Below are 12,788 nucleotides of genomic sequence, written 5' to 3'. Positions count from 1 at the left end.
TCTCTTGAAAAGCTTTCTTTGTGTCTTCCTTCTGTTGTTAAAAGATGACATGGATTCATGTGAGACATTTATAATAAGAATGAGAACTAGAATGGCAGAGTCTGGGAAGGGAGATGAGTGGCAAAAGGGTCCCTATTTTTTCCTACTGGTCTGGGACCAACAACACATCACTTAGGAAATAGATTGGTTACCCTACATACTTGGCACAGTGATCTACAGATGAAAAGCCCAATCTAAAATGTAATTATGCATGTGTTTAAAATGCAGTAAAATGCACTGAATAAATTATAGCAAAATGTATTTATAGATGGTGTTTCTCTATGGTTAGCATTCAATGACAAGTGTTCCTGGAATAATTTTGTCCATGAATTAAAACAGTTTTGAAATAGTTTTTCTGGATACTATGGTTTTTCACAGCTTTGTCAATGTTTGCTTCTGTGGTTGTCCATATATGAGCCAAAAAGTTTTAGTTCTTATTAGATAATAAGAATCCTAGTATGGTGTTCTTCTTGAACTCAGTATTAGTTGATTGTCCTAGGGGCATTTACACTTTATTTTTAGTAAGCTATATATTATTTTTATATAAAAGCAATATGTAATTTATGTTTATCATAGATGCATAAACTTATGTTTTGGTGGTGATTCCATGTGGGAAAAATACTTAGTTTAAAAAATACTTTAGAAATTATTCTTACACTTATTGACTGTGAGCATTTAAGGGAATTTCTCTTCCTTTTAATTTGCTGCCAAACTTTTCAAAGTCATCATCAAGGGCCTATTTGGGTATTTGCGTGTGTGATAAGTAGAAACTCTGAACATAGCTATAAAGTCAAGGATTACCTAGGACCATCCTTTTCATTGTTGAAATACAACATTTTATTAATTATCTATACTAATAGAGTTGTTAATATTCTGTGTGTCTTCAGTAGCCAACAAAAAATAAATCAATATGAACTTCTTTCCTTAAAAGGAATTTGAATCCTGAATTCTATTTATTTCCAGAGTTGAATGTGCTAGTTCTTTACTGTATGAGATCTCTCTCTCTCTCTCCATATATATACATATATATGGTATGCACATTATTTCTGCCTGAGATTGGGGAACAACAAACTGAAAGCTGAATTTAGCAAAATTAGTGGAAGACATCTGAAGTTTCTTTGTAGTGATTACAATAATATATACATGATTTGTTGACCTCTATTTGGATAGCTTTTTATAGTTTACAAAGCCATTTTACCTACTACATCCCCTCTGGTCATCTCAGTAAGAGTAGACAGTAGGAAAATAAGAAATCACGCATGTGTATGTGTATGTAGGTTAAATGGCTCGTCTAATTTCATATTATTAGCAAATGATATCATTGACATTGCCAACTGTTCTTGTATTTTCAGTACAAGACTCTTGATTTAGGATGAGAATAGTTTAAAAAACTTAAAAACAATGTGCTAAACAAACCCTTGGAGGTGAATTAGCAGTATGTCTAATTTAGTCATTGCTGCCAGTCACCTTCAAACAAACAGAGAAAGAAAAAATAAAAATATTAAAATTAAAAAAAACTTAAAAAAATCTGAGTTGAACTGTGCAGAGTCAGCTAATTTTTTGGTGTAGAAATTTTATAATGGAAATTTATCTTTTTAGGTTCATATTGTAGTGACTTCAAAAAGTGTTAAGATTTACATTGACTGCTATGAAATCATAGAAAAAGATATCCAGGAAGCTGGAAATATAACAACTGACGGTTATGAAATTCTTGGAAAACTCCTTAAAGGGGAAAGAAAATCAGCTGCAGTGAGTAACGCATTTTTATTTTTCTTGGTACCTTGTGTTCAGATTGAAATGGCATTTTCTAAACAACTCAGTGAGTTTTATTTTGTTCCATTTTTTTCTCAGTGAGTTTTAAATTGTCAAATTTCTTGGTCAAATCAAAACATTGGAAGAAGTACATTGAGAAAATATGCTATCTACTGAACATAGAAACGTCGTTTACCTAGTAGAAACAAAATAAGATGTCAAGGCACCAGGGAACACCATGCAGTCATCTTGAAATAGGATCAAATTGGAGAACATCACTCAAATAGTTGCCAGCACACCCCGTGAAAGAGAAGATAGTTCCTATTTTGTTCTTCAGTGATAATTGTTAATACAGATTTGTGCAATCAGAATATTAAGCATTTGTGGACACTAATTGTGACCCTCACCAGAGCCCACACTTGATCACAGAGGAGATATTCGGCTGCCTGTCTCAGAAGGGTTAGTGGAGTAGGGCAGCTAGCTGCCCCATTACTCACAACTTTCACCATCTCAGGTTTGAGGCAGGAATGTGCCAACCCCATTTACAATGCTATCTAGTAGGGAAAATTTAAATCTAAAGTTGTCATCATACCAAGCTAATTAAGTTCACATTAAATGCCAGTCAAAGCCAGGCACCATTGCTCATGCCTATAATTCCAGCATTTTCAGAGCTCAAGGCAGGAGGATCACTTAAGGCCATGAGTTCAAGACTAGCCTAGGCAACGTACTGAGACCCTGTCTCTATAAAAAAGAAAGAAGAAAAAAATCAGCTGGGTGTGGTGGCATGTGCCTATATTCCTAGCTACTTGAGAGGCTGAGGTGGGAAGATTGATAGATCCCAGGAATTTGCAGCTGCAGAGAGCTGTGATGGCATTACTGCACTCTAGCCTGGGTGACCGACCGAGACCCTGTCTCAATAAATAAATGTATATATGTATGTCAATCAATAGAGCTATTGCCCTAAAAGCAAAGCTAACCTGTTTGGCTTCTATTATTATTATTTTAAAAATGACTTTATTTACTTAATTTAGCTTTCATCCATGGACAGGATTTTCTTCTAAATTCAAAAGGGAAATTTTTATTCTACACCATAGAAACAATTAATTCAAATGTAATATAATTTTGGTTGAAATTCAAACCTTCTATTGAATATTGAATCTGATATTTAAGTATAAAAATTCCATCGGGCTTGGTGTGGTGGCTCACATCTGTAATCCCAGCACTTTGGAAGGCTGAGGCAGGCAGATCATGAGGTCAGGAGTTCAAGACCAGACTGGCCAACATGGTGAAACCCTGGCTCTACTAAAAAATACAAAAATTAGCTGGGTGTGGTGGTGGGTGCTTGTAATCCCAGCTAATTGAGACACAAGAATCTCTTGAACCCAGGAGGCAGAGGTTGCAGTGAGCCAAGATCATGCCACTGCACTCTAGCCTGGGCAACAGTGAGACTCCATCTCAAAACAAAATAAAACCAAAACCAGACTTGATTTAAATGTGTGTAGGCTGCAAATTCATTTAATTATAGAAATTAGTATTCCCTTAAAAAATAAAACAAGACTGGGCACTGTGGCTCATGCCTGGCCAACACAGTGAAACCCCATCTCTATTAAAAAATACAAAAAAATTAGCTGGGCATGCAGGCACTTGCCTGTAGTTCTGACTACTCAGGAGGTTGAGGCATGAAAAGCATTTGAACCTGGAGGCAGATGTTGCAGTGGGCCAAGATCCCACCACTGTACTAGTCTGGGCAACAGAACAGGACTCTGTCTCAAAAAAAAAAAAAAAAAAAAGGCACACAACAAACAAATGAAATAAAACTCACTCACACATTGCATTTCAGCCAAAGAAGTGAATCAGGAATGGGACTCTCACATCCACGTTTGACTTTTCTATCTCTTTCTTGTAGCTCTTTTTATATTCTTTCCTGATGGAGTAAGGATCATGTTGCTCTCAATGGCTTGTACCCTTGAGAGAGTCTGTGTGAGAAGTTGGCAGTGGTTAAAGTGTGGAACTGTCACTATAAAATGTTTTTCATGCATCTTTAGCTGATGTTGCTTGTTGGTTGTTTGCAGTTCCAAATCCAGAGTTTTGACATTGTCTGCAGCCCAGTGTGGACCAGTAGAGACAGATGCTGTGATATTCCCTCTAGGGTAAGTAAAACAATATTGAATCCTGTCATGGCTTTAATAGTCCCCCAGGAATAAACCCTTGTGCCTGGGAGAGGAAGAAGCACTCCACAGTTGCATTTCCAGGATGGAGCTAAAAGACACGCAACGTGTGGGTGCTCACCAGCTGCTACAGAGCAGGCCAGTGCCTGTGTGATCACTCCCTCACAAGCTGGGAATGCACAGACTGTATCTAGAAATTCTCCCTAACAGAAAAGTTCTGCTAAGTCAATGTGTTTGATAAGCCCACTTACTATAAAGCCCTCTTATTGCTTGTAAAATATCAGTATTTTACAGAACAAACTGGCACCTTTCTGGATAACTAAGGTTTCTAGAATGGTAGAAATAACCATAGTATTTCTATTTGAGATGAAGGCTTTTCTTTAATAGTGTCTGTGTAGGTGGGAATGGTTACAAAGTTGAATGTTGGTGATAGATTTGAAGCTTTTGGCCAGCAAAGACCCACATGCATCCACAGGAAGCGTGTGCATTCTTTATTCAGCAAAAATTTATTGAGCACCTATTATAAGCTAGGCAGCAATCTGTGTGCTTGTGGTAAGCCAGTAAAAAGTGAGTATTCCAGAGAAAGGCAGTGGGAGAGAAAGAATTAACAATGAAATGTACACTATGCTATTGAGTGAAAGTCCTAGGATGCAAAACAAATCAGGGCAAAGGGATAGACAGTGATGGTAGGTAGAAGCAGCCCTCAGTGATAAGGGGAGTTTAAGCAGAGCCCTGAATGAAGTGAGGGGCAAAACAATATGGATAATGGAGGAAGAGGAAAGAATTTTGGATTTTTTTCTGAATGGGAATTGATATTTGAGAGATATACAACAAATCTCTAAGACCAGATTAGAGGAAATTGGATTAAATTACCAGTGGTCTCAGTGGTCTTGTAAACATTTGTAAGTGAGGTTTCCTAACATAATGCATAAAATAAAGACATAAAAGAGCATAGCAAGTTTCAACTTAAGACTATTCATAATGATAATTAAAATTATTTCTTTAAGTTGGGAAACAGACTTCCTTAGACATGTAAGTGGGGGTGGGGATGGGAACTCTTTTTTTTTCCTCTAAATTTGAAGGTAAATATTCTTTGCAAAATTTCAGAGGGATGAGGCAAAATGCCCAGCTTTTCCAAATTCTTGCACCTGTACACTGGACAGCGTTGGACCTCCAGGACCTCCAGGCCCTGCAGTAAGGAAACTGAAATAGTTACTCTGGTTTTTCCTTTGAAATTGTTAGAGTGATCATCTATTTGCCAGTATGGAGTCAATAGTCTTGTTCTTCCAGGTTTTCTAGGATAGAGTAAGCTAAATTGCAGACCGTCTTTCAATTATGTTCAGACATCTGAAATGGAGTAAATTGGGAAGAATGTTTGATTCTGGCATTTGACATATTTCTTTAGCTATGCAAGAATGATAATATTGGCTAGGCTTCAGAAGCTTTTCTCTTAACGATACGAACCTGGATTTCCATCTGTAATTACATGATTGAAAATTCCTTACATCTCCTGAAAGCTTCTTATGTGTTTGTTATAAAGCCATCGTTGAGAGGCTGACCTAAGAACAACTTGTTGAGAACCTAGAACGCGTGCACCTTATGTAGCGGACATATCGTGAGAATAACATGTAGAGAGGATAATTTACATATGTGATGATATTATAAACTCTGGGTTTGGAATAACTTGAGTGAGAAGACATGACCAGATTTATTCATTGGTTGGGAGGGAAGACCAAGAAAGCACACGGGGAAACATGAAGATTGCAGTGATAGAGTTCATTGATCAATGTGAAACTCCTTGACTTAGTCAATCCAGTATCTAATCTGGGCCAGTTCTGAGGATAGCTCTAATCTCTGTTGGCTTCTTTTAAGAAAATATGTATTTAACAGATGAAGAGTTCAGGGATTCGCAGAACACCAAAATTTACTATTCTTGGGTCCTAGCAAATAATGTAGACTGATTTTAGGTTAATTACAAACCCGCTCTTCATATAAAGAATCAAAATGTCACTGGAATTACCATTCTTTATTTTTCTAGTAATAGTGATTTATATTTATAATCATGAAATTAGATGTTTTTGAGATGTTGAGGTTTCTTTTCCCTCTGGTTGTGAGGTAACATTCTTGGATGCCACTATCACATTTATTTCCTCTTTGTTCAGTTGTTTCTGAATTCCTGTTAAGTATATATTCTAACATTCTGAGAGATTTAAGATATTCTTTTTTTTGCTCATCATTTTCCCTGAGGAATGTAATTCACATAAATTCAAAGCTAATTTTACTCTTTATTGTGTACAAGTAGTATAAGGTTTGCTTTTCCCTGTAAACCTCTGATTTTCAAGTGAAAATTTGAAATTTGAAATATAATTTAAAAAATAAGACACTCAGATTACACAAAGTTTTGAAATTCTCTTTCCTCACATATTTGTATGACATGAAATATTTGCTTCAACATTTTGCAAGCAGCTGTATTGATTGTCTGGACACTGCACTTTTTCCCAAAGCACTTTTTATATATCAACTTGTTCCTTCTTTCCTATGTTCACACTAACATGTGCTCTATGTATTTTAGGGAGGGCCTGGTGCTAAAGGTCCCAGAGGTGAAAGAGGTATCAGTGGGGCAATTGTAAGTATATTTTAGAGTGCATTTAAATTTTCATCTATATGTTGAAGTCTGGTTGTTCAAATTTCCACAGAGGGGTTATGTGACCTTAAGCGAGTCAGCTCAGGTTTAGTGTGCCTCAGGTAATATAATTATCTCTGTCTTACCTCTGATGCCATAATGATGGATTAGATTACCCAGAGGAAGAAATGCAAAGGATGCATGTTATAGCCGTAACAACTACACATGGGGAAGGTGGAGAAGATCTTTAAGGGCTTGGCTGGAACATGGGGAAGCAGAGGGGGTACCCCCATCCCACAGGCAGCAGAGACCTGCTAGAGAGCTGGAGCCTGTTGGGAGCACTTCAGCTGCTCCTTTTTTTCACCAGTCTCAGAAAGAAAACACTGAGTGACTGCATATGTGCTCACAAGGGGTCATCTGCCTCTTCTGCCAGCTCCACACTGGTTTTCTGTAAGACAACTCAAGCTTCTCAGGAGACTATTTTATGAAGATAATGTGTAGTTTTTGGTCATAATATAATTAATGATAAAATAACGCCATTAGGAAAGGGCGAGATTGGGATGCTAACCCGGGCCTGTCTGATGCCAAGGCTGTGCCTTTTCCATCTAAACAGATTGCAAAAGGGCTCCAGCATAGGGCACCTTATCCATGGGTGTATGTTCTTTCCGTGCTTAATTTATATATACTTTAGTTCCAGAAATAAGCCCAAATCTAAGAGAAATGAGGACTTAAAATAGCTTAAAATAAATAAAATCTAGTGAATCTTGAGCTTTTAATCTCATATAAATCTATGAAAATAAATATATGTGTATTATATGCAATGTATTTTATTTTAAAAACTATTTTTATAGGACTTTTATGGAAATTTAAGTGCTCTTGTGAATTTATTGCACTTTTCAATAGTAAAGGGAAGAAACAAAATACATTAATAAATTCATAGATGTAGATTTCTAAAATGTTTGCAAATATTATATGATTGATGTCTTAGGGTTATGATGAGAAATGTCTGACTAAATGTCAGCACTGAAAAGACATTACATTACTTTGTGGTTGTGTCCCTCTTGTGTATTTTAGGGGCCCCCTGGTCCTCGTGGAGACATAGGTCCTCCGGGCCCCCAGGGTCCTCCAGGCCCTCAGGGACCCAATGGACTCTCTATTCCGGGAGAGCAAGTAAGCACAAAGGCTTTTTGTATTAATTGAGAATGGTGGATAAACATTGAGTTTAAAGAACCTTTTCTGCACTTTGCCAAATTAAATGTTTTCTCAGATAATTCAGTGAGGTTAGTCACTGAGATAGCATTCCATGATGACTGTTATTTTAGATATGTAAATAGAATATGTAATAATATAAAACTGTGTAGAAAAAATTACTGCTACTTATTTGACTTTATTAAAAATTTTCTTATAAGTAATATAGATATCACTTATGTTAAACTATATTCTTTTAAGGTAGGTATGATGTCCCATAATTATATAAAATTGATGCTGAAGTTGCCCACAGCATCGTAAGTGGAAATTATAACACAGCATTTGTATTTTAAAAAGTGAGGATTAATCCAAAAAAGGTTTATTCATCTCCTTTCAAATAATACCCTTCTGTGCTCATTCTGAACCCTTACACTGGATTTATGAAGTGATGAAGATTTCATAAGTGACTCATGTCTTCCTTTTTCACTTAATCTCTGTGAAGCGCCTGAGAACTGTTTTCCCATTGCTCACTCTAGGGTCGCCAAGGGATGAAAGGTGATGCTGGAGAGCCAGGACTTCCAGGCCGAACAGTGAGTTGGTCTCGAAGTTGCCTTTTCTCCCCCTGCCATGTGTTATTTGAAAATTTCCCTTTGTAGTGCCTCAAAAGGTGAGCCCAGGTTAAGTAGCAAAGCAGAAGCCTGGATATGTGTTTTACCTTGTTTCTGTTTCATTTCCTGGTCTTATCATTCAAGTTGGTGCTGTTCAATTCAGGTATTGACTGAGCGTCTACTGTATGCTTGGCAATGTGCTTGGCTCTGTTCTCCTGTTTCTTTCAGAGTCTCTGGAATGAAAAAAAAACATTTTGGAAAATAACAAGGATTCCCTTCCACACAGGAAGTATGTTGTAGTGTTTCACTGGTTTGTTTCCTTCAATGCAGGGAACCCCAGGGTTACCTGGCCCACCAGGACCAATGGGACCTCCAGGAGACAGAGTAAGTTTTCTTCAACAGGCTATAATGATGTAGCAAATGACGTCACATGGTTGCCTATTAATTAAGAACCCTTCGAAATCCAGTTTTCAAGGCCAGTAATGAAAAGTTTGTGTATCTTGTGTGGAATGCTGCAAAGCTAATGTCAGTGGGCCATCCGACATCAGATCAATCTCAAGGGTTTTGAAACAGAATGGTGGAACTCTAGGGGAGGCTTTGAAATTTTAACTTTCAGAAAACTTCTTATTGTATCATATTCCTAAAAAGAAGTCTAAAAAGGAGTTTTAGCTGATTAAAAAGAGATTCATTAATCTCAGCAAATTGTTTTAAATCTTAAAATGAAAATCTTAGTTATGAGGCAGCTTTTCTGTAACCATGAGGATAGCCTTGACTCCCATGACATTTTCTACAAACTCAAGGCATCCTGTCTACACACACTTTTAGAACTCAAATACCACTTCTAAGCATGGTGAACGTGACCTTTGGGCTCTGTTCATCAACGATTTGAAACATTTGGTTCCACAGGAAACCACAGATGCTTTAATAAAAAGAACCCAGAAAATTTTAAGAGTTTCTCAAAGCAGAGGAACTAAGGACTTTTCAGCGTCTTATGGTTCCAATAATAGTCTGAGAGTAGTCTGTGTTTTGATTAATCAATCAAGTTAAAATATATGACTAGCAGCAGGATCTGAGGAAACCAGTGCTATGTAACAGCTGTCACTAAACATAGGTCTATAACCTTAACACCTCCAAGACACTATGGGCATAGAGGCAGGCCATTTAGAGGGAGCAAAGTTTTGCCCTAAGATAATACAAAATGGTAGGTGATATGCCAGTGAACTTTATTTCCTCCTATGCCTTCTTTTGAATTTGGGGGAGAGATAAGAGAGAGGTCAAAGAGAAAACTGTACTTTCTGGGATATGGGATGTGGAGGTGGTTCTGACACATTCATTCTTCTGATTCCTAGATTGGCACTTTAGGTTTTTTTTTTTTTTTTAAATTCTTATTTTACAATAAAGGACAACAGTGACAGTACAAGGGTAACAAGTCAGTCTTCTTTATTAGAAAACAAACCCAGAATATTGCAGTTGAGAAGTGGTGACTGACTTGCTTGCTGCTGCTATGACTGGAGCCTTGTGCCCATCACATCCACACCAATGTGGGCTTCATGCAGACACATGGCGGGTCCCTAGCACACTTCCCAGCAGCACTCTATTTCTGGACTGGCGCTCAGGCAGCCATCACCATCAGGCAGTGCCACTGCATCCCTGAAAAGTAAGGGACTGGGAGGGACTGTGCTCTTCCATTCTCAAACTCTATTCTGTGTCCAGCTTTGTGGTGAGGCTACCCTGGGATGAGGGCAAGGGAACTTTTCAGGAAAGTGTTTTCCTTTTTCCTTCACAGCCCGTGTACCTACCTACTGCTTAGTAAACTACCACTAATGCAGAAAGGAGGGTGCATAGCTGGTGGGACATCAACAATTTTAGAGAGACTTTGAGTATGGGGATCTCAGCTGAACCAAAACAAAGCTTGAACTCATTAGTAGAAGTGAAGAGAAGGAAGCATGAGAGATCAAGGCTAAGAGTTGTGGTGAGGAATGAGGACTTGTTAGCAGGATCAAATGGGGAGAAACAAGGTACAGAGATCGTCTTCAGCACAGATGATTTTCAAAATGAGACAAAGTGCTGGGAGCTGTTAGAAAGTAGAAAAAGAGCTACATATACAAGTATCTGTACATGTGTATTTATGAAAACGGTCAATGGTCTTCTCAGCCACCCTCACATGGGCAGAAGTGGAAATTACTGCTGCGGTTTTGCAGCAAAAAGTGAGGAATAAAATCAAATTGTGGCACGAAGTTCTGCAGACGGCACAGCGAGTAGCCTTTTTGAGTACTTCACAGTAAATCTTCACCTGAACTTAGGAATGTTTCCTCTAAAAGGAAATGGTTGATCAGAAAGTTCTTAGACTGACTAAAGGAGGATTAATTATTTAGAAACATGATTCTTACCTTTAGAAAATGAAAAAGAACATCCTATATAGTATTTGGAGAAACTTGGGTGGAAGAAATTTTATTCAGATGGCCCAAGCAATATTTTAGGGAATTTTTTTCTTAAGTGGCCCTCAGAAGTGATGCTGATATTACATCGGGTAGGCTTAGGATCTGTTTTTTGTTAATCAGGCCTAGATCTTCCAGAAAACAGTCTGAACTCTTATTCCTAAAACTTTCTGAAGAAAGGTTTTTTTTTTTTGGTGGGGGAGGAGTGGAATATTTCCAATAAATTTAAAATAAATAATTTAAACTTTTCCTATGTAAAGTCAGTGTACTAACAAAAAGTGTGGATACTTAATTCAGGAAGAGATCCAAATGGTCAATTTTTGTAAGAATCCAAGAATAAGGATGAAATAACTTTTATTCTCTGCAGAAAATGAGAGAAAAATCTCTGACAGAGGAATGCAACAACTCTAAAAAATGACCTGACTCAGAAATCCTCGGCTGGATTTCAGAAATCTGCTGTTGAGAATGAATACTAACTGGGTAGCAGGATGACTCATTCCAGAGGTCATTTGGCACTGTACCGAGAGAGAAAAAATAAAATACAATATAAACGTGGGTGCACGAGTCAGAGATCAAGCCTGTGGGGAGATGTGCTCTGTTCCTGCCTAGGGAACTGACGCTGAGGCAGCTTTGGCCTTTGTGTGTGATGAAGAGAGACAGACCACTACAAAAATTAACTGTTTATTTTCGGGATTGAGGATTTCCTCTCTTTTAAGTGGAGGGCAGTTAAGACAGCTTTGCCTCTTTTTTTTTTTTTTTTTTTTGAAACAGGGTACCACTCTGTCACCCAGGCTGGAGTGCAGTGGTGCGATCACGGCTCACTGCAGCCCCGACCTCTCGGGCTCAAGTGATCCTTCCACCTCAGCCTCCCAAGTAGCTGGGACCACAGGTGTGTGCAACCATGCTTGGCTATTTTTTTCTTTCTTTTCAGTGACAGGGTCTCCTTACATTGCCCAGGCTGGTCTTGAACTCCTGGGCTTAAGCAATCCTCCTGCCTTGGCCTCTCAAAGTGCTGGGGTTGGAGACGTGAGCCATTGCACCCAGCCAAGCTTTGCCTCTTTGGGAAAGGAAGAGAGAAATTCACTAGGAGTGGAGACATAAATAGTCCTGCTCTAGCTGTCTGACAGTTTCTCAGGAAATGAGGAAGGGAGTTTTCTAATTAGGTGGTCAGCATTCTCTATACAGACTTCTCCATGTCTGTATGGTAGGGTATGAAGACTTGAGAGCATATGTTAAAATAATTTTATTATTTATGTTTAATATATATTGTTATATAAGGGGGAGTTTAAATGTGTAATAAAGTTTCATGTTAAGTATTTACTACAGAGCTTAACATTTGTATATTTGATAAAGAAATGTTTTTTAAAATTTGACAATTCCATCTTAAGGAAATTTTAGGCTTTAGAACAGGATGTATTGACCAGTACGTATTATAAATATTCTACTAAATATATGGCTAAAATATCTGGAAGCTGTGATAAAAGCAACAAGGAGAAATTCTTATAGTTTTGTTGGGGTTAAGGGTGCTGATATGATGGATGTGGAGAATGCCCCAAAGGGAAAAATGAATTTCTAAGCTGAGAATGCAGTTCTCAGCAGACAAAAGAAGACTCTGCCACTATAGTATCATCTTTTATGATATCACTTGCTTTTCTCAGCAGCGTTCCTTTCCTCTCACTTCCATCCTTCCTGGGCCAGCCTGTGGACATGGGCTTTTCCATGTCCATGGAAAGGGTTGATCTTCCTTTTGACTTCTGTATGCTATTACAAAAGCAAAAACTAATATCTTCATGAAGGGAATCTGCCTTCCTGGGAGAAGATTAGTTTGGCTCTTAAAATTGTTTTATTGATAGCTATACAGTGAATGAGCATAGAAACTAATTATTCAGTGAAAGACATAAGTTAAATATATATATATATATATTTTTTTTTTTTTTTTTTTTTTTGCTATGTTTGTCTTCATATTGAAAGC

General features: G+C 37.7%; 1 protein-coding gene across 8 annotated transcripts in view; it reads left to right on the top strand.

Annotated features, from left to right (window-relative positions):
- Window positions 1–12,788, top strand: part of COL12A1 (collagen type XII alpha 1 chain) — a 141,262-nt gene that overhangs the window by 115,635 nt on the left and 12,839 nt on the right. For all 8 annotated transcript variants that reach the window (XM_035296143.3, XM_035296144.3, XM_035296142.3 and 5 more), the window contains 7 exons: window positions 1,639–1,788; window positions 3,864–3,941; window positions 5,067–5,153; window positions 6,532–6,585; window positions 7,657–7,752; window positions 8,307–8,360; window positions 8,709–8,762. In XM_035296143.3, the coding sequence (XP_035152034.1) occupies window positions 1,639–1,788; window positions 3,864–3,941; window positions 5,067–5,153; window positions 6,532–6,585; window positions 7,657–7,752; window positions 8,307–8,360; window positions 8,709–8,762 (573 nt within the window). The remainder of the gene's footprint in view (window positions 1–1,638; window positions 1,789–3,863; window positions 3,942–5,066; window positions 5,154–6,531; window positions 6,586–7,656; window positions 7,753–8,306; window positions 8,361–8,708; window positions 8,763–12,788) is intronic.

This window comes from Callithrix jacchus, chromosome 4, assembly GCF_049354715.1.
Source record: "Callithrix jacchus isolate 240 chromosome 4, calJac240_pri, whole genome shotgun sequence".
NCBI lineage: Eukaryota > Metazoa > Chordata > Mammalia > Primates > Cebidae > Callithrix > Callithrix jacchus.
The sequence above is the reverse complement of the archived record's forward strand: the minus strand, read 5'-3'. Positions and strand labels throughout refer to the sequence as shown.